The sequence below is a fragment of the Gymnogyps californianus genome, chromosome 3 (assembly GCF_018139145.2).
Source record: "Gymnogyps californianus isolate 813 chromosome 3, ASM1813914v2, whole genome shotgun sequence".
NCBI classification, from domain to species: domain Eukaryota; kingdom Metazoa; phylum Chordata; class Aves; order Accipitriformes; family Cathartidae; genus Gymnogyps; species Gymnogyps californianus.
In genome coordinates, this window is record NC_059473.1 from 65535793 (window position 1) to 65563756 (window position 27964).

The 27964-nt window shown below is 42.8% G+C and overlaps 2 protein-coding genes and 1 pseudogene across 3 annotated transcripts; all 3 read left to right on the plus strand.

Annotated features, from left to right (window-relative positions):
- Positions 1-1427: 1427 nt before the first annotated feature.
- Positions 1428-7233, plus strand: LOC127014649 (pantetheinase-like; annotated as a pseudogene).
- A 1479-nt stretch (positions 7234-8712) lies between these two features.
- On the plus strand, positions 8713-18273 carry LOC127014646 (pantetheinase-like). 2 transcript variants are annotated; one of them, XM_050894136.1, is made up of 8 exons: positions 8713-8739; positions 10522-10763; positions 10856-10986; positions 12071-12263; positions 13735-14026; positions 15211-15584; positions 17347-17517; positions 17777-18273. In XM_050894136.1, the coding sequence occupies exons 2-8, from the start codon at positions 10551-10553 to the stop codon at positions 17903-17905; spliced, it is 1503 nt and encodes a 500-aa protein (XP_050750093.1). In that variant the 5' UTR covers positions 8713-8739; positions 10522-10550; the 3' UTR covers positions 17906-18273. The 2 variants fall into 2 exon arrangements, with proteins under 2 accessions (XP_050750093.1, XP_050750094.1); XM_050894137.1 differs by lacking the exon at positions 8713-8739 and adding an exon at positions 10471-10504 and having other exon boundaries at positions 10600-10763.
- Positions 18274-19675: 1402 nt separating this feature from the next.
- On the plus strand, positions 19676-27687 carry LOC127014647 (pantetheine hydrolase VNN2-like). Its single transcript, XM_050894138.1, is given in 10 exon segments — positions 19676-19725; positions 21647-21878; positions 21971-22101; positions 23185-23342; positions 23345-23376; positions 23977-24268; positions 25252-25440; positions 25443-25624; positions 25792-25962; positions 27251-27687. Coding segments are annotated over 9 exon segments (1488 nt in total). The 5' UTR covers positions 19676-19725; positions 21647-21665; the 3' UTR covers positions 27371-27687.
- The last annotated feature ends 277 nt before the right edge of the window (positions 27688-27964 follow it).

Sequence of the window (27964 nt, forward strand, 5' to 3'; positions counted from 1 at the left end):
TGCCAGAGCCCTTTTTGGGGCACTAGCAAGAAAAACTGCTCTGGTAGCCAGCTGAACCGCGAGGCATCAGGATACCAAAGGGCAGGCTTCCCCTGGGAACATCCTGGCAATAGCTCCCTTCCCTTTTGTATCAGGTGTTAGACTTTACTGAAACCGGGAGTGTACACCTCAACCTATTATGAAATGCTGACCCTGCCAGTGCTGATAGTGAGGCAGGTGAGAAGGAGCTGAAAGGACTAGAGGTAGACACAAGGCGCACAAGATGTGGATCTGTAGACATGAGATTTAACTAGCTCTCTTTGTGGAATGACTTGTTCACTTACCTGACTTGTGCTGTTAGGACTTGGAAGTGGCCAGGATTGCCAGAAGGAGCACGAATGTCATTGAAATTAATGAGCTGTCCTGCAATGCAGGAACTTCACCAGAACTCCAGTAGAAACTAGGCAGGCTTAACTAACCCTTCTACTTTTCTGGCAACACATCTTCTCCCCTCTTCATTCTTTCACATACACAATGGAGGTGAAAGAAACCTTAAGAGGAATCCTGGTTTCCAGGTTTGTTGTTCAAATCAACTCACAAGCATGTTCTCCTGCCATGATCATCCAGGGGTCCTGGACATGTGGTTAAAGCAGAGCAGTGGGATCTCCTATGGGAAACTCAACAAGCCTGTGGCAGCAGGTCTAAATACCCATCTGCTGTTACTAACACACTTGTACAATCTGTGAAGCTGTGGTAAGTAGGGACTGTGCCAGGTATAGCCAAACTACACTTGGCTAGATCAGAGCAGCCCTGAGCTGGGGTGGCACAGGCAGTGCCTGTGTGGCAGCATCGAGCTTGGGGCCAGCTGCCTGCCTCCTGCAGCCCTGCCTGCACCCCGCACCCTCGCGTTTGGCCAGGAATGTGTCCGTGCTGGTCTTTGCTGAGATTTCCCAACTCTGGCTTGTTTTCCTGCTGTGACCCGGTCTTGCCTTGAGCTGCATTACTACAGCAATGCCACTCCTGAATCATTCGCAGATCTGGCAGGCAATGCGTTTCTTCAGCTGCAGCACAGTGGTGACTTCTCCGTGACTTCTCTGCCGGTGGTGTAAGGCAGAATTGCTCAATGCTGGCAGCTCTCTTGGCTTTGATGTTGTGAGACTTTCCGGGCAGGATGATTGCATCTCCTGGTGTTGGCTTTCTGCTGCTCTGGGGAATTCCCAGGTTTTGTGCACGACTTTCCCTTTTAAAGCCCCCTCTCTTTGCTTGCCCCCATCCTCCTCTTGGGCGACTTCCAGGCTCCAGACACGGGGCTTCCTAAAGCTCATGCCTCTGCCATGCTTTTGGTGCTGTCTGCTCTGGAGGCCTCTGCCCTGGACAGCTACGTCGCAGCCATCTATGAGCACGGCGTGGTCCTGTCAGAGGACACTGAAGTGCCGGTTTCCCCTGAGGAGGCCTTGGTGCTGATGGACAAAAATATGGCAATTTTGGAAGCAGCCATCAAAGAAGCAGCCAGACAAGTATTATGACAGAGTTAGAGACATTCATTTTGGTAAACACTGACAATTTATTAATTTTTTTAATGGTGTTTTTTGGGTTTGTTATGTTGGTACCAGGGTGCCCATATCATTGTGACTCCTGAAGATGGCATTTACGGCTGGGTCTTCACAAGGGAAACAATATACCCTTATCTTGAGGATCTCCCAGACCCACAGGTGGACTGGATTCCGTGTGCTGATCCTGGAAGGTATTGTCCCTGCTGTGCAAGGGGGAACGGTCCGATGGGAAAGACCACCTTTAGGAGTGGTTGCTGATAGTTTTAAATGTCTTGGAACAACTGCTATGAAACAAAGGCAGGTTAGACATCATGTAGTTGCCTTAAATAGCTTCAGACAACTGCCTTCATCATTTCTCTCTGTCCTTTTTTCTCACTGTAGTTCTTTTGATTTTAGTTAGTATACTCATAAAGGTTGAGATTTATTTAAAAGAAAAACAAAAACTTACAGAATCAGTTACTTTCAGTAATGTATTCCATGCATGTTGTAGAAAATATTTAAGATACAGGAACATTAGGAATATTTGTGAATAAAGTAACAGCTAGTACTGAAAGGATATACTGCACGATTTCAAATGTATATTTTTGAATCATGACGTGGTAGCCTTTTTATTCTGTTATTTTCCTTAATAAATTGCACCATTTTTTGAAGCTGCAATATTTGGTGAAAAATAACAAAACGCATCATAGAAGAAACAAATCCTAAGCTACCTCAGCACAGCAGCCAAATCGAGAGCTGAAGCAGAACGGCTGAGATTAGCCCATGTGTCAGTGTAACATCAATGCCGTGCCACACGCCGGCAGTAGAAGGGAGACCTGAAGGTACAAAAATTCACTTTCACTGCAAGGAAACCCCTGTGTTCCTCAGTTAATGTGAGGTGAAGCTAGAGTTTCAGCGCACTAAGCTTTGAAGCAGAAAACTGCTGCCTTCTGTAGAATAACAGAAAATGACAGTCTTGTATTAGATATGACTAACTTAAACCTATCATTCTTGTGATCTGTAGTCTTAGTGTTGGCATTTTTATGGATTGACTGGTTTTGATGTTTTATTTCCTTTCTTCTTTCCCTGCTGTTTAGGTTTGCTCCCTCACCCATGCTGGAAAGACTGAGCTGTCTGGCGAGGAATAACTCCATCTATGTGGTTGCGAATATGGGAGACAAGAAGCCGTGTAATTCCAGCGATCCAAGGTGCCCAAGTGAAGGTCACTATCAGTACAATACCAATGTTGTCTTTGACTCAGAAGGGAAACTGGTGGCTTGTTATCACAAGGTAAGAGGATTTTACAATGTTCAGGAAGTGCATGATCCTGGGGTGACTGAAGGTATGAAACAGAAGCTGCTTCCCAGGCTTAAATGCATTTGTACATAGAGTCATTATAGAGCAGGTATCAGAAGGCAGGTGAAAGCCACTGCCTTAAGATAGCTTCATTCCTGCTATTCTGAATTTAATAGCAAGTAATTAAATGAAATTAATTAAAACTCAATAAGCCCTCTATTTTTACTGCTTCTCAATAGGAAGTGACACACAAGATATTAAAACATTAATGTCCTAAACTCTTGCTAACTAATTACAAATCCCCTTCACTGGTATAAATCAGAACCATTGATATTTGTGCTTGACTCCTCTTGCCGTGGTATGAATTCTCCTTTTCGAAATTAAGATATAGCAATGTTCACAAAATATATTCTCCATTACTTGTATTTAAGTGAATGAGTATTATATTCAATATTAGTCTGATTTAAATGGTTTGATTTCTTTTCTGATTTTTTTTTTTCTCCATTCCTTCCTTTCTGTGAACAGTACAACGTTTTTGTGACAGAGAAAGAGTTTAATTACCCCAAGGATCCAGAATTTGTGACTTTCAATACCTCCTTTGGCTACTTTGGCATTTTCACTTGTGCAGACATACTCTATCATGAGCTGTCGTCTTGGCAAGCAGATTTCAGGTTGACACCATTCTGTTCCGAACCGCTTAGGGTAACACTCTTCCACTGTTGTCAGCGGTCCAGTTTCACTCAGCACGGGCCGTGGGAATGCGTGTCAACTTCCTTTCAGCAAATACGCGCACCTCCACTTTAGATATGACAGGTAATGTGGTATTGATGTAATTGATCTTGTTCACGTGGGCAATATTTACATCTATGTAGTGCAGTTGACCTGAGCAGAAATTCCCATCAGCTTTAGGCATGCATACATGTCAACCAGATTAGGACAAGAGAACTTGTACAGATAAAAAGGAAATCAAAACGTGATATGTAAGAACTCAGAAGTGCTTAAGTCGACTAGAACACCCTTAATTATTTGTTAAATAATCAGTCCTGGGAGTTTATGCATGTGATTCTTCATCTTCTGACCCCGGTGTTTCTGTGTTTTGGTCATGTGAAGGCCCAATTTTTTTTTTCTCCACTAGGTGGAAACCTAACTCTGAGAAATGTTCTTGTGAGTCCTGCAAACATTACCTCTGGGCTGGAGACCTTGTGTCAAGTTTTCTTTGCAGGCTCTGTTTTCACTGTGTATTTTTCCTAAGCAGATACTAGAAGTCAAGCACAAGTTTTGTGGGCACGTGCTTGCAGAAGTGAGAGAAACTTACTGGTGCTGCTAAAATGTAGCCCTAAACTTTGCCTTCCAAATAAAAGCAAATATGGGCCGTTCCTTTATTTCTCAGTCATTAATCACCCTATGTCATACAAATCATATTCTTTATGGATAGGTTTTACTCTAGGCTTTAAAGATTTATGTATTTATGTAAAGAGCTTGCATAAAGATGTGACTTTTGGTAATATCTTTTCCTTACAGAATTTTTTTACTTGACAGTGTTACCATTCATTTTAGTCAGAAATACTGATTTCTAATGCAACTAAACTCAATGAGGAATGTATAGCTTCAGCCACTTAAATCGTGTATCATGGCATATAATTAGCACACTAATTTTGTCACTTACAATACATGAAACATTAGAGTTTGGTCTACTTTCCACTGACTGCAAAAAGCGTTAGGTTAGGATTGTAGCCTGTGAAGGCTTAATTTAGTTTCAAAGCAATCTGGTAAACATTAGAATAAAATTTGGCACATGTTTAATTAGTGAAGACTGCTTAATTGTCCCATACACTTGCTTTCAGATTAAAAGCTTTCTGGTGTTTGTGTTTTCAGGGAGTGGTATTTATGCCCCAGACGGTCCGAGAGCGTATTATTACAATACAGAAACGGAAAATGGTCACCTTTTGGTGACAGAACTGAGTTCACGCCCACGTCTCTCTCCTGACTATCCTCCTGCTGTTAACTGGAAATTGTATGCCAGCAGGATTGAACAGCTTCCATCAAACAACCCCTATTTCAGTGGGGTCGTTTACCATGATCTCTTCTTCACGGGGCTCACTGAAGCCGAGGGAAATGGTGCCATTTGCCAGCAGGATCTTTGTTGCCATCTGAGTTACAAGATGACAGAGAAGCAGAAAGATGACATTTATGTTCTGGGTGCCTTTGATGGGCTACACGTTGTTGAAGGAGAGTATTATTTGCAGGTAAATGTTTTCTGTTCTTATTTGGACAGTGGGAAAGCTGCAATACTCTCTTTTTAGCCCATTTGCATTTGTCTCTTTTTTGTTTGAGGGTGTTTAAGAGGAGGCATTTTTTAGGCCCCTCTGAAAACATTTGTTTTCTTCATGATGCATTTTGACTTCATTAGGGGTGTTGATCCTGCTTTTCTGTCTATGTTACTGTCGTGGTTTAACCCCAGGCAGCAACTAAGCCCCACACAGCCGCTCGCTCACTCCCCCCTGGTGGGATGGGGGAGAGAATCGGAAGAGTAAAAGTGAGAAAACTTGTGGGTTGAGATAAAGACAGTTTAATAGGTAAAGCAAAAGCCGCACACAGAAGCAAAGCAAAACAAGGAATTCATTCACCACTTCCCATCGGCAGGCAGGTGTTCAGCCATCTCCAGGAAAGCAGGGTTCCATCATGTGTAATGGTTACTTGGGAAGACAAACACCGTAACGCCGAACGTCCCCCCTTTCTTCTTCTTCCCCAGCTTTATATGCTGAGCATGACATCATATGGTATGGAATATCCCTTTGGTTAGCTGGGGCCAGCTGTCCCAGCTGTGTCCCCTCCCAACTTCTTGTGCACCCCCAGCCTACTCGCTGGTGGGGTGGTGTGAGAAGCAGAAAAAGCCTTCACTCTGTGTAAGCACTGCTCAGCAGTAACTGAAACATCCCTGTATTACCAACACTGTTTCCAGCACAGATCCAAAGCATAGCCCCATACTAGCTACTGTGAAGAAAATTAACTCTATCCCAGCCAAAACCAGCATAGTTATAAATGATGAAAGTGAAGACCCTGAGTTCATTCTGTGCTATAACACTTCGAGGAGGTTTCCATGTATGTGTACAAAAGGGAGAGAAGATGGTAGAGTTCTCTCTGTCTTCATAGGGATGCTCTTGTCACAACAGAGAGCTGTTTTCTGCTCAGTGGATTTTACCGTTGTGCTGATGTGATTCTCTAACATGCAGTTATCTAACAAAATGAAGAAACTAAATATGGATATAACATTTGTATTCACATGGCTTGTCAGTGTTTTGATTCTTTTAAATTTCACTGTTATGTTTTTTTTTATGTGCTATATCTTTATTTCTTTTATCTATATCTTTAGAGTATTCCCACCAGAGTAGGCAAATAAGTATGGCTTCAGTTTTTTAGGAAACTCAGCCAGAGCTGAAGTAACTTCCCTAGGTCACAAACTATTCCACATCTATGACTAAAAACATATGCATAATGCAGGAATGCACACATAACTTATAAACACACGTGTGTACTCACAGACACAGTGCTTTGCTGTGGTGTTGGCAAAGAACTGTCATTTTACAAAGTTTCAGGTGCCACCCATGGATCCTCTTGGCCTAAATAAATAAGTACATGTACTGGATCATTTCTTCATCATAAGAGCTTTTCTTACAATCAAATCCAGCTCTTGATTGTTGAAAGCTTAGCGGTATTTTGCCTTTCTGTATCCTCCTCCTCGCAGATATGCACGCTGCTCAAGTGCAAGAGCACAGACCTGAAGACGTGTGGGCAGCCGGTGGAGACGGCTCAGACCAAGTTTGAGATGTTCTCCCTCAGCGGCACGTTTGGCACTAACTATGTCTTTCCAGAAGTCTTGTACAGCGGGGTGCAGCTGGCCCCCGGGGAGTTTGAGGTGATGGGACACCCTTGTAAGTTGTCAGACTTGTAACACAAATGGTCAAAAAGCCACTACAAGACACAGGAGCATCTTGGTAGTTATCAGTGTCCTCTATTTCAGTAACTGGCTTGAGTTCAAGGCAGCTTTATTTCTGCCTGATTTTCCTGGTTGCATTCATACAGCAGGTCCATTTTGCCAATTCCCTTCTTCCCTGTCCCCTCAAATCCCCTAGAACAAGATCTTGCTTAAGACAGAAGTGTAGTTTTTCTCAGACTTTGTGGTAGCTCCAAGTGAGCTACCACATCTTTCAACTAGGTCAACACTGATGAATATATTATTTTGTGTTTGTCATACAATAGTACTGCTTTGCTGATGTTCCTGTTTATTTTACTTTTCCATAACTAGGTGCTAACTGATGGATGTCTGATAAGTCGGACTAGTACATCAAAGCCAGTTTTGAGTGTAACACTCTTTGGGAGGTGGTATGAAAAGGACCCTCCACACACAGAGCAAGCTTCACCATGATTTCACTGCAGATCCTTTAAGATCTCATCTGCTTGTTTCTGTAAAGCTAATTAATCATAATTAATCATAATGTTAATTAATGTTAATTAATGTTAATACCCATAATTATAATGGCATTCTGTTTCTCAAGTTGCCTTATCTAATAGCATAGTCATTGCATATTGATTTGTTGACTCGATTTTGCAGCAAAAATAAATTACTCTGCTGGGCAGTTCTGTATGTGTTTTTATATGATAGCATTGGTTGTCATAGACTTGACCTTGACACTGGGGACAACAGAAAATAAATTCCTCTGACTTTAGCGGTGTAGGATTCAGGCACATAGCAGTGGGTTGTGGCCCGATAACAACCGATTTTTAATTCTTTGAATTTTTTGGTGGAATATTCAAAGTCATTTCCACAACACTGTTCTGCCCTATCTCTGAACACACACTTTTCTAAACCAGAGATTAACAGAACCTTTGAAGGCTGATGGTTGAACTTTTATCATTTACTTTGAAAAAGAAAACAAGCCTCAAAACACCGTTGCTTCAAAAACAAGTTATTCAACTCGGCACAGAGTGTCATGTGTTATCATGCCGTGCTCTAACTTACAGTTGGAAGAGTCTACTCGAATCTTTCTGGCCACAGTTTTAGGGTGTGGAAAATTTCCCTTCCACAAAACTATTGATAACTGTGTCACCTTTTTCAAGCAGTCATGTGGGTCCCTATCAAAAATTCTCAAAATGAGCAATTTTGCAGGTGCATATCTGTCTTCCTGTGAAATGGTTGCTCCTGCTGGTGTGAGGGAGAGTCAGGACTGTGCAGGCAGGTGTTGGGAAAGGCTAGTGAACAGCTTGAACAGACTGAACGCACTAGCACGTGTGGAGGTGTAGGCCCTGCAGACTGTACTTTCTAAGCAAGTGGACTGGATTACTTTGCATGGCCCAGCTAAGATCTCTATGTGCGGTTAATTCTGTTGTTTGTTCTGCAGGTTTATTTCGAAATGAAAACGTTGCTCACATTTAATCTGACCAATGTAATAAAAAAATAGACTTGCAGGATGCAAAATACATTGGTTTTGAACAAAGTGAGCATTGTAAAAACAAGATTTTAGTCTGTAAATGTATTAAATTGTAACCCTCTACAATTCATATAACAGAAGTAATGGAAAACACTCTACTTGTTTGTGGAGAAAAAGTGCTGTATCTCTACATTTATATCTGCACCCTAGGACATGGTGTCCTTTTACAGCTAAGCAACGTAACTATGTGCTGTTGCTAAAAATGAGCAGCTTCTGATTTCCTCACCCCTGCCCGCATATCCTCATTGCTTTGCAGTGATTGCATGGTTGGAGGTGTGACCCTTCACACAGGCTTCTCCACAGCAAGATTAACCCTTCGAATAAGGAGTAGTCTTCCACGCAGTCTCTTTTAGCACAAGAAAAGGAGCAGGACCACAATCTGAAGACAGACTACCTCTACAGCTAAGCTGATTTAGCATCAAATTGCACCGTGTTTCACAAAAGTAAGTCCTCAGATAACTGACATCCTCAGGCAGTAGCAGAGACGGAGGATAGTGCAGTTCGGGGGTGGGGAGAGTGGATTGGGAGGATGGAGATGTGAAAAGTAGAGGGTGCTCTAGGATAAGCTTCCTCTTACACGGCCCACAGCCATGTATAGCCTGGACTGCTGTAGTTTCGTTAAGTTTTATTCAGTGGGTTCAGTGGGTTGGTTTGTTTAACTGGCGTTAGTTCCTTGTTCCTGGGTGAGCTCCCAGCTCTGCAGGCAGTAGGCGGGACCTGCTGGTACAGGGGCAGACAGGGATAACTCCATCCCACTGTACTACAAAACCCGCCCTGTCCTGGCAATGTACTTGAACTTTGCGAAGCAGTACCCTGGCCCTGCACTTGTAACTTTTTCTGCTCAGCCCTGCCAGGCTAGTCACCTTTCTGGGCTGACTGTTGTCCTAGCTGTTGCTAAACATGGGAGCATTTACAGCTTCCTCCTTCAGACTTATATTTGATTGTGGTTAATGTGACTCAATCCATATTTCATTTGGTAAGAAAAACAGGCGGGGGAAAAAGGCTTCCAAGCTATATTACTTCAATTATCACTGAAATCTCTATTGCAGCCTTTTAAAGGCTTGTATTTAAGGCTCCTGAATGAGCATGCTGTATCTAGTAATGTATGTAGAGAAGTACTTAGAGGTGAATGTTACCAGATGCAAATCAATATTCCTAATGGTTGAAACCCTTGATCAGCGCTACTCTTGCAGGGAACTCTCTGGTGCTTGCATTCACCCACATTTCTGTCTTTTCTGAGACAGCTCTACAATGACAGTCTGCTGTAGCTGAAGGCAGACAGCCTGTTCTGCTTCCCACTATTCAGAAAACCTTTTCCACATGAGAATACTGCAACTACTAGAAAGTAAAAAAATGGAAAATGCCATAGCAAAAAATGCATTTGAACTGAATTGAAGATTAAAAATGAAGGTCTTTCAATACACAGCATATTCCTGGGGACAGGAAAGGTAAGCAGAGGAGCAGGCATGCCACCGCACCTGGTGAACTAGCCTGCTCTTCTGCTTCAGGCTAGCGGCAGCCAGGCGATGAGGTACGTACCTGCCTGATTTCAGAGGAACACATTCCCTCTAGATGCATATTTGCTGGTGGAAGGCTGTTGGAAAGTGATGTACAGCTAAACAGAAGTGACTGGGAGAGCCACTGGGATAAATGCAAGGGACAGTTCTGTTGCCGGCATGTTAAGTGTATTACATCGAAGTACAGTGAGATGCTAATGTAATGACTTTGGTCTAAAGAAACTCGGGGAAGCAAGCTGCACATACTGATACATAGGACAGGAACTGGGGAATATAAAGACACTAGAATAAACCGTTTTTAAGACCCTCAGTTTTGCCACTCAGTCTTCACAGAAGACTAACTCCAGGGGTGACACATCTGCCTTTCACCTGGGTATCAGAGTTGAGCCAACATAGATAGCAAAAGTCTATTGCAATTAATGACAGAGAAAAGTGTAACAACAAAAATTGGACCGTTCTTTCTAGCCATGTGTTTAATGACTTATTTTTATATTGGCACAATTAGTCTTGGCATTGCCCAGTTTTTTAGTCTCGTTGAGTTGCGACATCTTACTGTGTACTGTTATACTCTCCTGTATGTCACCAGTGACGCTTGATTCCAAGGTAATGCTTTAACAGACCTGCACGTCCTCCCTCCTTCAAAGTTAAACTTTGTCCCTCTTTTCTTTTCTATGCATGCTCCTTTTGCACTGTTTGTCCTTCACCCAGAGCATTCTAGGCGCTGCGAGGCACCAGCCATGCTCCCTTCCCAGCCTCTCCTGCACGCTGCGGTGTTTGCACTCACAGTCCTTCAGGCCCTTGCCTCCGACACCTTCACTGCAGCCATCTACGAGCACGCGGTCATCCTGCCAGATGCCACTGGCAAGCCCGTTTCTCCCGACGATGCTTTGGCCCTGATGAACAAAAACATGGATGTCTTGGAAGGGGCCATCAAGGAAGCTGCCCAGCAGGTACTAGGTGTACCGTGAGCGTTGTTAATTAGTGTTTTCTTCTCCTGGTTATCTGTTGATGGGTGAATTCTTAATGGAGCCTGTTGTGTCAGGGTGCCAACATCATTGTGACTCCTGAAGACGGCATTTATGGCTGGCGTTTCACGAGGGAAACCATCTACCCGTACCTGGAGGATATCCCTGATCCAGCGGTGAACTGGATTCCCTGCACCGACCCCACAAGGTGATTCCTTCTGCAATGATTTATGGGGTTTCAAACTAGTGCCTCATGGAGTCATGAGCTGCTCCCAGTAAATGCCTAAGAACTGCTAATTTTTTTAATCTAGTCAAAATTGCAAGTACAGTAGAAATGAGATGCCTGAAAAAGAACTCTTCATTAAATGGTAATGGGAATATGCAAGGTAAAAAGCCTTGAGACAGTGTCACTTTTAAAAATTGCAAAAGGAGGCAAATGAGGCCATTTTAGGCAAAATCATTATTTTTAAAACATGTAAAACTATCACTGCAGATCAACTGTGAAAATCTTCTGGAAGTATAAGCTAGTTTATTATCACGTCAGATGATAGATAGACAAGGTGATTCAGTCCTCAGCTCATGTGGCTGGGTGATTTCTAAATCAAATTGCACAAAATATTTATCTAGATCTGAAAGAAGTGCCTTTTAGAAATCGAACCACTGGCACAGTCTGCTGTGTTACACAGGGCTGCTCTGAATGTGTGTGAGCAGGGGAGACCAAGAGGACCAAGTTCGTGTCTAAGCTAAACTTCTGTATTCTTCTCTTCTGAGGCTTTATGAAGCTAGGTTTTAGGAGTCCTCAGCCCTGTAAATGCTGTGGCCACTTTTTACTAAAGGCCTATGGGCAGCTGCCTTAAACAGAGTGAAGAGGTTTAAAAAAGGCTAAAATGGTCTTTTGAAATCAAGGCTTAGATCTGCCTGAAAATTTAGTTTTAAGTTATTTTAAGTTTATGTCTGTATACTGATTTATTCTCTCCCTTGTTCTCTGAAGCTGTCCAGATCTTTGTATGTGTGTTAGCTGGGAATTATATCCAGACAGAAAATAACATGGTCAAACATTCAGGAAAGAGGAACACTGGGAGACCATTTTTTAAAGCTAAAAGAGACTGGCAATATAAGATGATGCTATGAACAGAGAAGAAAATGAACAGAAACTGTGATTTGATCTGTCCCTTTTTCGACGCCTGAGGATGTGCAGTTAGTGGAATAGTAATTCTGAATGCATTTCTTCCACATCTGAACTTAAACTTGTAAAATTTTTTGGTTTTTTTCTTTCACCAAAAATGCATTAGATTTGCTCCAGCACCCGTGCAGGAACGACTCAGCTGCATGGCCAGGAATAACTCCATCTATGTGGTTGCAAACATGGGGGACAAGAAGCCGTGTAACTCCAGTGATCCCGGCTGCCCCAGCGATGGTCGCTATCAGTACAATACCAATGTTGTCTTTGATGCAGAGGGGAAACTGGTGGCTCGTTACCACAAGGTAAAGTGGCCTTGGAAAGTCAGGAGGTATTTTTCCACCACTTCCAAAATGTCTCCATCTGGCAAGGGAATTAAATGCCAGTCATTGTCCCATGGCAAATTTTTGCTTCTGTTTATAATTTAAGAGAATCTCTCTCTTGCTGTGAAATATTGACTCCAAATTTGCATTTGCTGTCATGTTTCTCAAAATGGACTAGAATGAAAAATGATTGCTCAGGTCCAATTTAGTGACGTATGGTTTTGGTTGACTTCCTCAGTTTGTTAACTCCCTGTACTGGAAATCCTGCTGCTTAAGCAGCTTTAGTTTTCAGTACCAGGTTTTCACCAGACTACCCCTTCACGTTCCAGTATTTTAAAATGTTCATCTGCATCTTGTCTTAGATGAGTAGTCTGATTTAAGGAAGACAGGCCCTTTCCTATCTTTTTTTTCCTGATGATGTTTCAGCACAGTTTTTGCATAATGGGAATTATCTGGACAAAACCATGGACCTAAGCTGGATGTAAAAAGAGATGAGGGCATTGAAACATTTGCACCCGATGAAAGTATCTTCTTTCGGTTTTATGTGCCTACCTGAAAGGTTCATCAAAGTTGTTTGGGGGTCGTGTGCCAGATATCTTGCTGATGTGGCTAAACCGAAGGCAGTTGTTTATTTAATGCACTTCGGGCCCAGTATTTCACCTGGTTCTTCAGAGACGACGCCAAGATATTTCTTTGTGAGCAAACTGAGTGAGGAGGGCACTGATAATGCGAGTCTGGTCCCCTGGGTGCCAGCCTGGCATGGCCCAGGCGCTGAGTTACAAGTTCAGTAAATGAACCTCTTTTCTGGCTTGGTGCACAGGTTTATTGTCCAGGCACCTGGAGATTAAAGGACTTTTTTAGTAAACATGTATGTGAAGGAAGAAGGAAAATGTTGGAAAACTGGGAGTGTCACAAACTTGGATTTTTCTGTTGGCTGAGATCATCTGCCTTTCCCCCATGACCACAGCCTTTGTTTTCTTCTCCACTCTGCAGTCTCCCAGTACTGTCTCGCACTTCCTGCTGGTGCTGTGTGCTTCCAGTCCTTCTGTGCATCTCCACACCAAGATCACCAATCCTGTCTCTTGGCACCAGATCCTCCATGCTTCTCTTCCATTATTATTTATCTTCTGTGTGTCTTTCAGGTCACCAGAATTACAAACTAGGTGGGGAGAGTGGAGAGATTGTTTTTATGGGAGTTGCAGGCGGCTGACACCAACAGACCTGCAGGCAGCCGGTTGCTTTCCTAGCTAGATGCCAGGGCAATATGTGTCTCCCCGTATCCACCTTTTGGGGACTATAGTGATCATACAATATTAGCTGGACTTCCTACATGTGAAGGCTTCAAACACAGGTCAAAAAACTTCTCTAGTCATTCTGAACAGTTTTAGTGAACGACTCCAGGATATTGTAGTAAGTGCCTTTAACCGGTTTCTCTTTTTTCCTTGTCCTACAGTATAATCTCTTTATGTCAGAAACTCAGTTTAATTACCCGAAAGAACCCAAAGCCATCACCTTTGAGACGCCCTTTGGGAAGTTTGGCATTTTCACTTGCTTTGACATCCTTTTCCGCGAGCCTGCCGTGGTCCTGGTGAGCGAGTTGCAGGTGGACACCGTGCTCTTCCCGACGGCTTGGATGAACGTCCTGCCATTTCTGACTGCGGTTGAGTTTCACTCTGCCTGGGCTATGGGCATGGGTGTCAACTTCCTAGCTGCCAATACACACTACACCACCATGTCTATGACAGGTAATTAATTCTCACTCTGTCTGAAAAATCTTTATAACCATGAATCTTTATTCCCTGTTCTACAAGGTGATTTTGCAGAGAAATATAATGTATTTATCCAGAAGGTGAAGAGTCTAGTCACCAAATTTTAAACCTGACAAATCCTGTGCCTACTGGTGCTATACAAAGTACAGCAAAACTTGTGGTGTTTTCTTTTCTTCTCCCTAGCTTCTTAGGATTTTCCTTTCTTTCTTTAAATGCCTCTAAACAAGTAGTAAGTTACTGCCCCTTCTACCTGAGTAGAAACTTCTGAAACTTTGGCTCTTTTCCTCTCCACCTCTGAGTCTGTGATTGAATGCCAAACTGTAAATATACTTGTAAACCGCATACATGGCTCCATTTATTCTGGCGAAATGAAAGACTTATTTGTAGCTGTATGTAACACAGTTGTGGAAAAGTGTTAAAAACAAATTTTCAGACCTGATGCAGTAACACTGCTAAGAAGTCTGCATTTTCTTTTAAGAGTGTAGCACTGGTTTTCTAAAGCTTACCTTATGGGACAGTATATTTCAGTTAGACCAGTATCTTCACTGAGCTGTGAAACCACAGTATTGGCTTGGGGCTTCTCATTTGAAATGCCTGACAGTCTACTGCTTGTTGTCCATTTTCTGTGGTTCTTCAGCAGTGATGGGTATGACAGATCTTCTTTGATTTCCCTCTGTCGCTTGGCACTGGTCAGGTGTTAATTCCCCACGTGGGGAGGAGCCCTCAGCCAGTGTAAACAGGGCTGGACAGCTGCTATCTCCTTCTGTGTTCACCAGGACAGGCCTGTGACACTTGCCTGTGTTGTGTTTTGGATGGTCTCAATCGGTAGATGGTCCTTTTACATCAATTAGCCGAGAATAAAGGAATTCTCAAGCAACTCTGTTGCATACAGGAGAAAAGAGAACTGGGGAGGCCATAAACACAGCCAGAACATAACATCCTCTGACTTTGGCTGCACTGAGCAGATCTCACCCAGGGAAATAAATGCTGCTCTTTGCCAAAGCATGAGCTCTATGTACTGAGCTGCTAATGGTCACCTTTGGTGAGACTAAAATTTCTGTAATATTTATAAAATAGTACACAAGCTAGCAGTAGGGACAATTAAAAGGACAATACGAAATTTTGTATTCTTTTTGGACTGACTATTGTGCTCTCCTCAGGGAGCGGTATTTATGCACCAGACGGAGCCAGAACATACTACTACAATATGAAAACTGAGGATGGTCGCCTCCTCGTTGCTGAACTAGATTCATACCCTCGCCTTTCTCCTGCCTCCCTGCCTGCTGTCAACTGGACCTCATATGCTTCGAGTGTCGGAAGATTCTCACCGAATGACCATGATTTCGGAGGACTCATCTTCCACGACTGGTTCACTTTCACTGAGCTCACAAAGCCTGAAGGAAATCTCACCGTTTGCCAGAAAGACCTCTGCTGTCACTTGAGCTACAAGATAGCAGGGAAACAAGAAGATGAAGTTTATGTGCTGGGTGCTTTTGATGGGCTTCATGTTGTTGAAGGACAATACTATCTGCAGGTAATGATTCTTTGAAGAGGGGGGTACTTATTTTAGGAAGCTTCTTTACAGGGAGAAACCTTCAGCTCTGTGGGGGAAAAAGACAATGACTTTCTTGTATGCTGGATTCCTGGTGTCCTATTTGTTTAGCAATGGGAAGTAGAAAACATCCAAGCCTGCTTACCTTTGAATCCAACAAATGCAGTGGAGAGGTCTCTAAACCTCTTTTAAATTCACAGAGAGCACTCACTATTTTTTTAGGCATGCAATGTTGGCTAAATTTAGGTCCTCTTTTGTGACTATCTGCAGTAAGTGTTCTGAATCTCCTCTGTAATCTTCATCAAACAGTTGCTGTTAAAAATCAGTTTATCATATCTATCTTTATGAGATGCTCTGATAGTTTAGAGTCACAGAGATGTTAATTTTTCGTCATTACTCAAATCATAGCAATGAAGTTTACTGAAATGGTATATGACTTTTACTGGAAACATCCACTCTTCCTCTTTTTTAATCGGCTGTTTGGGAAGACAGTGAGTCACATCCTGATTGAATTTATTTAAAGCCATATTAGAAAACCTTCTTCGCCTTCATAATTAAGTTATTGTGCCAGCAGATTATTCTTTTTTTAGTTACTTACTTCTGTCTGTCAACACGGCCTTTGCTTGTCAGCTGGTAAAGACTCCAGGATATGGGGGGAGGTCTTAGCCAGCAAACAGCTCATCTAATACATTTAACAAGGTGTCTTGAATAAATTCAGTTCTTGGTGATCTCGCTTGGAAAATTTATTTCAGTGATTGTGGAAGCTGCCAGATGGTCTCTACCAGTACTGAATTTTCTAGAGAAGACAGGAATTTCTACTCTTCCTTTTTCCCTCAGTATTTTTTTCATTTCCTCAGAACATACTGAGAGAATTTTATTCTTTATTTCATTTCTCTGCTTATTTGCATTTCAACACAAAACCATATTTGCTGATGAATAATACTTCTGATGCTTGCAAATACGCTTCTTCTTTTCCCCAATATCTGACACAAATAGAAAAACTCCATCACCTGTTAGCAAAACCAGCCAACATCCTTTGAATCTTCACAGGAGTGCTAGCCCTATTTCATATTTCTCCATGATGTCCTTAAACATTTATCAGCTGGATAATTAACTCTAATGACAAAAGGAAAACATTGCCATTCCTACTTCCTTCTATGTGCTGCAACTACTAACACAAAACTGTAACAGAGGACACTAACTTCATCACCTTGAGATATATTCACCAGGAGTCGGATGGAGAACATCAAATTAATATTTCCCATGGACTACCAGGCCATCTAATGAATTGTCATTAGCAACATGTACAAATACCAGTAAGAGGACCTGTGTGTACGGTTGCACAACGTATCCATGAGGACTTTGCTTCATTTGCCTAAAATTTCCACTCACAAACTCATCTTACTAAGACACGTGGGAAAGGAACCTTCAAACAAGAGAACTGGCAATTGGAAGAATTAGTGGAAGTGACAGGATTGGGCTTCAGGGATGAAATAAGGTGCTCTGGCAGCACTTACATCAGAAACAGGTTATTTCTAACTACTAAGGCAATGCAGGTCTGGAATACTCCCAGTCAGATCTAAGGGTGAAAAAATAAGCTACAACTAAAAAGGAGTTGCTTAAAGATTATGAAAGAGATCCTGTGATGGTCACCTGCTCCGACACACGCTAGCTTTGATGACACAAGGCTTTCCTACCAGAGTGTTTCCGTTTTGCTAAATATGATGTTGTCTTCTCCCCACAGATATGCACGCTGCTCAAGTGCAAAAGCACAGACCTGAAGACGTGTGGGCAGCCGGTGGAGACGGCTCAGACCAAGTTTGAGATGTTCTCCCTCAGCGGCACGTTTGGCACTATCTATGTCTTTCCAGAAGTCTTGTACAGTGGGGTGCAGCTGGCCCCTGGGGAGTTTGAGGTAATGGGACACCCTGGAGCTGTGTCATGCCAGGTTCTCTGCGGGATAGTAATGGAATAAACTGTCTCAAAACAGCCAAAGTGAACTTGCTCATAGTGAATAATCAGATCTATTAAATACCTTTTAATGAAGTCACTAGTTTCAGTAAGAGATACGGTCTGATGTACCTTCTTCCTGTTTTGTCACATCTTTCTGAGCTCTTAGCATGTTCATATGGGTACTCCTCTAATCATGTCCTTCTGTTACCTTTTTCAATCAGGTATTGAATGATGGACGCTTGATAAGTAAGACAAGACCAACAAAACCAGTCGTCACTGTGACGCTTTTTGGACGGTGGTATGAAAAGGATCATCTGAAACAAAACCCACAACCACCAGCCTTCCCATGATATTACCCTAACTGAAGCTGTACACTATTAATCTTATGTCCAAATGAGATACAGCATCCTCTACTATAACAATCCCAATTATGCTTCTTATTTCCAGTAGCAAAAACTTCTTATCAATGTGCTTTGTTTAGTAATAATGCAGCAATATTATTTTATTGCTACCATTTATCGAGAAGTATCTATTTCTCTATCATAAGATTACTAATCTTTTATTAGTGCAAAACAGTAGTTGTGTTTCTCTCTCTGTTTTCTGGATTTTTATTTTTCTAGCTCTCAGAAAACCTGTATTGTGGGCCAGAGGATACATTCTTATTAAAACAGCATTGCATATTTTATAATTGCAGATTATTATAAGACCAGTAAATAAAACAGTGAAAGATGTGATTTGTGGCAGCTCTATATAAAAACTCAATAATGCTTTGTCTCTGATATACAACTCCTTATGCTGACCTATGCGAGTCTGCTCTTCTACCCCACTTACACATTCTTTTTCCTATTTGTGTTGCTTTGGCTTTATTGCCTTTATGTCATTGGTGCACATCGTGTGGCACATGGCAGCACAGAATAGTGCATCATGGAGGCTGAGCAAGGACTCCAATCAAAGAGCCAACCCTGAAACAAAACCTGCCACCACTTCTTGGTCAGAAGGCACTGTTCACATCTTTGCTTCCTCTTCTCCCTCAGCAACCTGTGCTTTGTTGCTGCTGCTGGACCCTAGTGACCTTCCTTCAGCATATCAGTGCATAAAGATGTGCATGTTCTGTGGCTGTGTCTTTAAGAGTGGTCAGAGACCTCTATTAGTCTAATTTCTCCTTCCTTTTCCCCACACTGGCACCATTCCTGGTCTCAGCGTGGTGCTCTCAAGGTCCTCAGCCCCACGTACTGCTGTTATGGAGCTGGTGAGACATTGGGAGTGCAAATACTATCCAAACTCCAGCACTGATTGTCACTGCTGTGCACCATATGACCTTTTCTGTTTTCAAATGTAAATAGATACTCACATGTGACATAACATAGTGTCATGTCTAACATAATGACATGTTTATCAAAAACCCCAGACAATGTACTCTGACTCATGGAAGCTCAACATCACTGCTGCTAGAGCCACGCTCTCTTAAAACCTTGTTCACTGTTGGAGTCAGTTACTGTCTGACCACAGCCTCATCTCAGTCCAGCAAGGGATTATCCAGTGTGATCCTCTTCCCATGGGTACAAACTCAGTGCAGACACTGTACTTGTCACCCAAGAATCTGGTGGATGATACTGCAACTCTCTCCAGGGAAAGGATCTGGATTTAAGGGAGGCTATGGCACGCAAGAAGGTCTCATCTTGCAAGGCAGAAGGGATTCAGCAGCAGCGCGTGGTCAGTCTCGGAGCTGAGAGGTGGCTCCTTCAGGTTTGTTCACTGCTGATAACAGTCCTCTGGCTAAGTGAATGTGTGTGCAAGTAGTATATGATCCCAACCCTGCATCTGGAGGGTATCTTGAATTCAGGATTTGGTTCAAGACCATTGTGGTTTGGTTTAGGCATATTTGTATATTGAGTATTTTCCTATAGAAGACTGGCATAAACCATCATGGCACTAAATTCTTTTTGCTACAAAGATTGCATAACATTTATCGTTGTGCAATGTATTATTGTGTGAAGTGAGTCAAGCATACAGAAAGTAATCCTATGCAAATCTACCCATTATCCGCATACCAACTCAGTCTGCATAAAGACAGGCTGCCTGTAACCACCGATAACAATAAACACTTCTTCGAGGGAAGTGCAGCAGAAAAGTGTTTTGTTACCTGACAGCTGAGTCAGAACCAAAGAAGGTAAGAAACCTGGGCACCCAGATACAAGTGATTTTTTGTGCATGTGCAGCTTTAGCTTCAAGATTTCTGCTGGACTGATCCATAGATGTAAGAAAGCAGGTTGCAATAGGAAAAATTTAGAAATTGTGGCTCCCATTCATGATGCTTTTCCAACAGAGACCTTTGGGGACCAGAGGTCTTCAGAGCTCATTTACTGAGCAGTGTGCTGATGGGTTTGCTCAGACAAACAGCCTGCCTGGCAGGCGCCCTGCGATGTGGAGCAGCCCCCAAAGACCCCGCAACTCTGAGCCGGTGCTGTGCTGAGCTGGGGTGGCACAGGCAGTGCCCGTGAAGCAACATCGAGCTTGGGGCCAGCTGCCTGCCTTCTGCAGCCCTGCCTGCACCCCGCACCCTCGCGTTTGGCCAGGAATGTGTCCGTGCTGGTCTTTGCTGAGATTTCCCAGACTCTGGCTTGTTTTCCTGCTGTGACCTGGGCTTGCCTTGAACTGCATTACTATGGCAATGCCATGCCTGAATCGTTTGTAAATCTGGCAAGCAACATGTTTCTTCAGCTGCAGCACAGTGGTGACTTCTCCGTGACTTCTCTGCCGGTGGTGTAAGGCAGAATTGCTCAATGCTGGCAGCTCTCTTGGCTTTGATGTTGTGAGACTTTCCGGGCAGGATGATTGCATCTCCTGGTGTCGGCTTTCTGCTGCTCTGGGGAATTCCCAGGTTTTGTGCACGACTTTCCCTTTTAAAGCCCCCTCTCTTTGCTTGCCCCCATCCTCCTCTTGGGCGACTTCCAGGCTCCAGACACGGGGCTTCCTAAAGCTCGTGCCTCTGCCATGCTTTTGGTGCTGTCTGCTCTGGAGGCCTCTGCCCTGGACAGCTACGTCGCAGCCATCTACGAGCACGGCGTGGTCCTGTCAGAGGACACTGAAGTGCCGGTTTCCCCTGAGGAGGCCTTGGTGCTGATGGACAAAAATAAGACTTCTGGGTGAAACTACATAGTGAAGAGGAAGATATTGTCAGGATGAAGAATATTTTCTTTGGTTTCTTGCTGAGTGGTAAATGATTAGCCGGGTTATGTTTCTTTACCCTCACAGACATACCTCAGGTTCTGACAAAGGTTTTTTTATGAAGCACCTGAAACTATAGTAGTAATATTCTATTTCCAAAATACTATGCAAAAATTGCTTTCCATGAGAAAAAAACTGCTTTGTACGAGTAATTTCAAATTGCTTTTTGTGCAAAAAATGCCTTTTGTAACAAAAATGATAAAAAAAAAATCTGTGTTGTTTAATTCTTTCTCACAAAGCAAGTGAGTATGTTAGTTCTAGGCAGAGAGATCAGCACAGTTCAGGGGTTAGTTTATATTGCAGAATTAGCCCAGGAAGGAGGACACTCTCAGGGCAGCTGCTACAACTATAATAAGCCATTGGCCAAAGGCAAGAGGCGTGGCAGGACCATGTGTCTCCTAAGCATAGATGAATCAGCTACAGTCTGAAGCATGAGGGCTGTACTTCACGCAAGTGGTCTGCCTTCAGCACTGGCTGAATTTTTAACCGGTGGCAGGCACACGCAGTAAGGTTCTATGGAATAGTGTGCCCTAACCAGGGGAGTCTGGGCTCACCCCAAGATGGGTTTGGAAGTCTGGAGAGGGATGTACAAATGGATGTGTAAGTGCTCCTTCCACAGAGCCCCTCATAGATCAGCATTGCTTCTGACATGCTCTCTTAGCCTTTTGTTCACCTTTCATTTACAGCATTTCAAATTGGAAACAAGATTCTTTGACTTCTTACTATAAACAAACGTCCTGATTGTTGGCAGAACTACACTGTAGTTTCCCAGATTACTCAATAGAATATTATTTCCAAAGCAAACTTATTAGTCTTTACTCCTCCTCTTTCTGTCCGGTTTATATTCCTCATGCCCGATCCAGGAGCTGCGAGGCACCAGCCATGCTCCCTTCCCAGCCCCTCCTGCACGCTGCGGTGTTTGCACTCACAGTCCTTCAGGCCCTTGCCTCTGACACCTTCATTGCAGCCGTCTACGAGCACGCGGTCATCCTGCCAGATGCCACTGGCAAGCCCGTTTCTCCCGACGATGCTTTGGCCCTGATGAACAAAAACATGGATGTCTTGGAAGGGGCCATCAAGGAAGCTGCCCAGCAGGTACTAGGTGTACCGTGAGCGTTGTTAATTAGTGTTTTCTTCTCCTGGTTATCTGTTGATGGGTGAATTCTTAATGGAGCCTGTTGTGTCAGGGTGCCAACATCATTGTGACTCCTGAAGACGGCATTTATGGCTGGCGTTTCACGAGGGAAACCATCTACCCGTACCTGGAGGATATCCCTGATCCAGCGGTGAACTGGATTCCCTGCACCGACCCCACAAGGTGATTCCTTCTGCAATGATTTATGGGGTTTCAAATAGTGCCTCATGGAGTCATGAGCTGCTCCCAGTAAATGCCTAAGAACTGCTAATTTTTTTAATCTAGTCAAAATTGCAAGTACAGTAGAAATGAGATGCCTGAAAAAGAACTCTTCATTAAATGGTAATGGGAATATGCAAGGTAAAAAGCCTTGAGACAGTGTCACTTTTAAAAATTGCAAAAGGAGGCAAATGAGGCCATTTTAGGCAAAATCATTATTTTTAAAACATGTAAAACTATCACTGCAGATCAACTGTGAAAATCTTCTGGAAGTATAAGCTAGTTTATTATCACGTCAGATGATAGATAGACAAGGTGATTCAGTCCTCAGCTCATGTGGCTGGGTGATTTCTAAATCAAATTGCACAAAATATTTATCTAGATCTGAAAGAAGTGCCTTTTAGAAATCGAACCGCTGGCACAGTCTGCTGTGTTACACAGGGCTGCTCTGAATGTGTGTGAGCAGGGGAGACCAAGAGGACCAAGTTCGTGTCTAAGCTAAACTTCTGTATTCTTCTCTTCTGAGGCTTTATGAAGCTAGGTTTTAGGAGTCCTCAGCTCTGTAAATGCTGTGGCCACTTTTTACTAAAGGCCTATGGGCAGCTGCCTTAAACAGAGTGAAGAGGTTTAAAAAAGGCTAAAATGGTCTTTTGAAATCAAGGCTTAGATCTGCCTGAAAATTTAGTTTTAAGTTATTTTAAGTTTATGTCTGTATACTGATTTATTCTCTCCCTTGTTCTCTGAAGCTGTCCAGATCTTTGTATGTGTGTTAGCTGGGAATTATATCCAGACAGAAAATAACATGGTCAAACATTCAGGAAAGAGGAACACTGGGAGACCATTTTTTAAAGCTAAAAGAGACTGGCAATATAAGATGATGCTATGAACAGAGAAGAAAATGAACAGAAACTGTGATTTGATCTGTCCCTTTTTCGACGCCTGAGGATGTGCAGTTAGTGGAATAGTAATTCTGAATGCATTTCTTCCACATCTGAACTTAAACTTGTAAAATTTTTTGTTTTTTTTCTTTCACCAAAAATGCATTAGATTTGCTCCAGCACCCGTGCAGGAACGACTCAGCTGCATGGCCAGGAATAACTCCATCTATGTGGTTGCAAACATGGGGGACAAGAAGCCGTGTAACTCCAGTGATCCCTGCTGCCCCAGCGATGGTCGCTATCAGTACAATACCAATGTCGTCTTTGACCAGAGGGGAAACTGGTGGCTCGTTACCACAAGGTAAGGAGGTGCTCCAGCATCACCCTGTAATTGATTATTAATATATTTTTCATCTCTCTGGCACCAATTTCAGCTGGTTTATGCAATAATTTTACATTATTGTAAAGCAACAGCCAATCCAGGATGATCTGATGCAAGGATCTTATGGCCGGAAGGAAATGCAGGCAAGTGCTTGATCGATCAGGCATTATTCCCAGGAGCACTGCTGCTGCAGAGTGTATGCCAGATACCAAACATGTAAGGGCTACATTTATGATAGTAAATGGGAAAGAAGCAGTGACAGAGTTTTCCATATGTAGTAAATGTTGGCTGGCCCTCAATATAGTTTTAGACAAGCCAGAGAGCACTTTTGCAGGTGACATCTTGGCAGGGTTTAGCAGTTAATATTGGCTGGGCATTGCTTCCAGGAGGCAGTTGGGGCACAGCCACCCCGTTCTACAGGGCGAGAGGGTCAGCTGGATGGATGCAAACCCTCTGTGCCGGCCAGCTCAGGTATCTCAACCCCCAGCTTTGCCTTAAAGCCTATGTCAGATTCAAAAGCAGCTGTTCATAATCTTGCCTTATTTTTAGTTTCTAATATGCCATTTTCCTCACCTGCAGTACAACTTGTTTAGAAGAGAAACTCAGTTTAATTACCCAAAAGAGCCAGAAGCCGTCACCTTTGAGACGCCCTTTGGGAAGTTTGGCATTTTCACTTGCTTCGACATCCTTTTCCGCGAGCCTGCCGTGGTCCTGGTGAGCGAGTTGCAGGTGGACACCGTGCTCTTCCCGACAGCTTGGATGAACGTCCTGCCATTTCTGACTGCGGTTGAGTTTCACTCTGCCTGGGCTATGGGCATGGGTGTCAATTTACTTTCAGCAAATACTCACAACACCATCTTCGCAATGACAGGTGAGTTGCATTTGGGAAAAGGGAAATTGTCTTCAGAGTACTGGATTCAGAAGCAGGTAAAAATGTTTTACAAATAGTGAAGTCTCTGGAAAATAGTGTTTCAATCAGACTAAAATTCTCCGTGATGTTGTATTGAATGTAGTAAACAGCTTCAGGCAAGAAAACGTTGAATGTTCTGGGATAGGTAAAATTAGAAAGTCCGTGACATTAAATTTTGATAATTTAAAAGTGAAATTTTATTTCAAAAATAGCAAAGTTTCACTTCAGCCTCTCATTTAGAAGCAGCATTTTTTGTTTTAAATTCAATCAACAGTTAAATGGAGAAAAAATGTTTTAAGCAGAACTTAATAACCTAAAACCAAAAGGAGGATTCCTCTTGTATATTGAATAAAATATTTTCAGGTTTTTGTGGCTGCTGAAGAATTAGAGATATTTATGTTTTGGGTTGATCTGAATAGATATTTACTGCCATTTTTTTTTCTGTAAACTGAGAAAACGCTGTAGCTGCATCTGCAACTCTCCCGTAAAGCTGAAGTGAAAGCCACAAAGGAACATTTTTGCCTGCCCTAAAAAGACTGAGCTAAGTTTAGGCCACAGCCCTGGGTTTTCTTCCGTGAAACGTAATTACCCCCATGGCTTCCTTCTTTGGCAAATATGCCACTCTTAGAGCTCAGTTTTATATTTAAATGAAAATAAGTTCTTAAAAAAAAAAGGGATGGTTGTGTATCAAATTGCCATTTAAGGCTCAGATTCAAGATCCAGCGAAGCAGAAAACCTGTGAAGTTTAGGTCATGTTTTTACACTATGATGGGTATTTTAGTGGTTCTGTGCTTTAAAATTCTTCCAAAATTCTCCGTAACGTCTTGACAGAAAATAGCATCACCAAAAAAGCTCGCCAGTGTGGCACGGGGGGCGGCTGGCCCCCCTGCCGAGCCATGCTCCGGGGTGCCGGCTGACAGAGGGCTGGTGGGTGTCTTTGGCAGGCAGCGGGCTGTTCACACCGGAGGGACCTGCCGCCTACCATTATGACAGTGGGACTGAGGAGGGATGTCTCCTGCTAGCAGAGCTGAGCGCACGCCCCCGTCTTTCCCCCACCTACCCCCCCGCCATCAACTGGAGCTCATATGCCACAAGCATCAAGAAATTTCCAGGAGAAAAAGACACTTTTTCGGGGCGGTCCGGCGAGATATATTCACTTTCAGTGAACTCAGGCACAAAGCTGGAAATGACACGGTTTGCCAAGGAGACCTCTGCTGTCATTTGGTCTATCGGATGTCAAACAAGAGCAAAGATGAAGTTTATGTCCTGGGTGCATTTGATGGGCTTCACGGTTCTCTCATAAAATACCATTGGCAGGTAATTAATTTTGTAGGGGTGAGTGTGGGTTGTATATGCCTACATCCCAACCACCCCAAAATAGTTGTCCATTACTGCATCATGAGAACTTTTCTTGCTATCAAATCCAGCTCTTGATTGTTGAAAGCTTAGCGGTATTTTGCCTTTCTGTATCCTCCTCCTCGCAGATATGCACGCTGCTCAAGTGCAAAAGCACAGACCTGAAGACATGTGGGCAGCCGGTGGAGACGGCTCAGACCAAGTTTGAGATGTTCTCCCTCAGCGGCACATTTGGCACTAACTACGTCTTTCCAGAAGTCTTGTACAGTGGGGTGCAGCTGGCCCCCGGGGAGTTTGAGGTAATGGGACACTCTGGAGCTGTTTGATGCAAGGTTTTCCAGGCTGTGGTGCTGGAAACTGATATGGCAGCAAGTCCCATCCAAGAACCACTGTCTTTGGTTCTGCAGACTGTAACTCAAGGGGACATTTAAACGGATGGATTGAATTAATCCTTACTGATGAGAACATATAAATGCTAAGGCCAAGAATCTCTTCAGTGTTTTCTTCAGCAAATATGCCTTCCCACTTTAGGTCCCAAATCTATACATAGCAGCTTTCAAGGAGCTATTTTCTACACGTTTCTGCTGATGGGCATTTTAGGAGACAAAGAAATCAAATACTCTGAGAAATTGTCCAAGCAAGAAAAATTACTAAGGAGTATCATGCATAAGAGCAGAGATCCTATGCAGTTAAAAAAGTTAAAAGGGAGTTTTGAGGGTTTTGTAGGTTTGGTTTTTTCTTATTTGAAACTTCATCATATATTTTTGCCAAAACATATTTTCATTCATAAACCTTAGGCTACATTTGTGTAAGAGGCTAGATGAAATCTTAATTGATTTGGAAGAGGTATTTAATAGCTTGCAAGAGACAATGAAGACAGTGAAAAAGACTTGAAAAGTTTTAGGGGAAACAAGGGTGATTTTTTTACAAGGTAGAGAATGGAAAAACATTTCTTATCCTGCATATTTGTTTTGAATGGGACTTCCTTAAAACATACACATCAAAGGATTTATTGGTATGCTAAAATATGATCATGGTCTAACTTAAAAAAAAAAAAATTCTTAACAAATACATGTTTATTGTTTGTCACAGAGGCTCTTAAAAAGTTGCAGGTGTTCACAGTCTATGAACAACAGTGGTTTCAAATCGATCTGTAAAAGTAACTCAGAAAAGCAACATATGGCCAGTAGCTTGAAATGCTCTACTTCCATCTGGAAATTGTTTTGGGGCCTACAAATCAAAAAAGATTTCAAATTACTCTCCTAGATATGTATATAACCTTCATCGCCATGTATGAGTAACCTAACAAATCAGTTATTCTTACTCTCACCTTCTTATGAGGTGGAGAAAATGATCTTTTTTTTCCAAAGATGGAGCTGGAGGAAGTTTTAAAGACCTTCAGGCCCAAGGAAATGTGGGAAGGCTATGGCAGAGCCAGAGAGAATTCTGGTTTCTTTCGTTCTCATGATTGTTGTTTAAAAGTGCTGCATCAAAATATTCAACATCTAAGGCCTATCCTTTCTGTACCATGCAATATTGCTACTCTGTTAGTGGACTATTAGAGTCATTCTTTCTCTTTGCAACTAGGTGCTACGTGATGGACGTTTGAAAAGCAAGCATGGCACATCAAAACCCCTCGTAACAGCGACGCTTTTTGGAAGGCTTTATGAGAAGGACCTGCCGCATCCTCTGCGAACCTGCCCATAACGTAACTCCTTAGATGTTACACGGTCACCACAGACAGGAAGGGAATTCCCTACAGTGATCCATCTCCTCATGAGCCGTGGCAGTTATCCTGTATCATTCCTGTTCTGCAATCTTGCACTTCTGCTCAGCAGCCGTGGCAGTTGGGTTTATTTAGGAGAAATCAATGTGATCAATCTGTTGTGTATACCTTTTTAATAGCGCTTCAGCCAGTACAATTATTTTTTAGTATGAATGCTCTGTCACATTAAATCTTTAATTAGAAATTATTTTTTTCCCCAAGATATCATGTAGATTGCCAGGATAACACTAGAAAGAAGACTGATACTGAAATGTGTGAAAGGTGAAGTTTGCCAGTTTGCTGCAGAAAAAATCTTCTCCAAGGAAGCCTTTTTGTCCCTTTTGCCCCTTCCTGTTTTCTAGACCGTGTAAGCACTAAGTGTCCATGTTTCTCAGCCTTACACACCAATCAATAGGGCCTTCCTAATACTCAATGGGCCTTGGCCCCATTCTGACCAAGGGACTGTACAATGAAGAGAAAACCAGATTTGAAATGGTTTTAGGTGCAACATTACAGAGAGAAAGTGGTCCTGCACA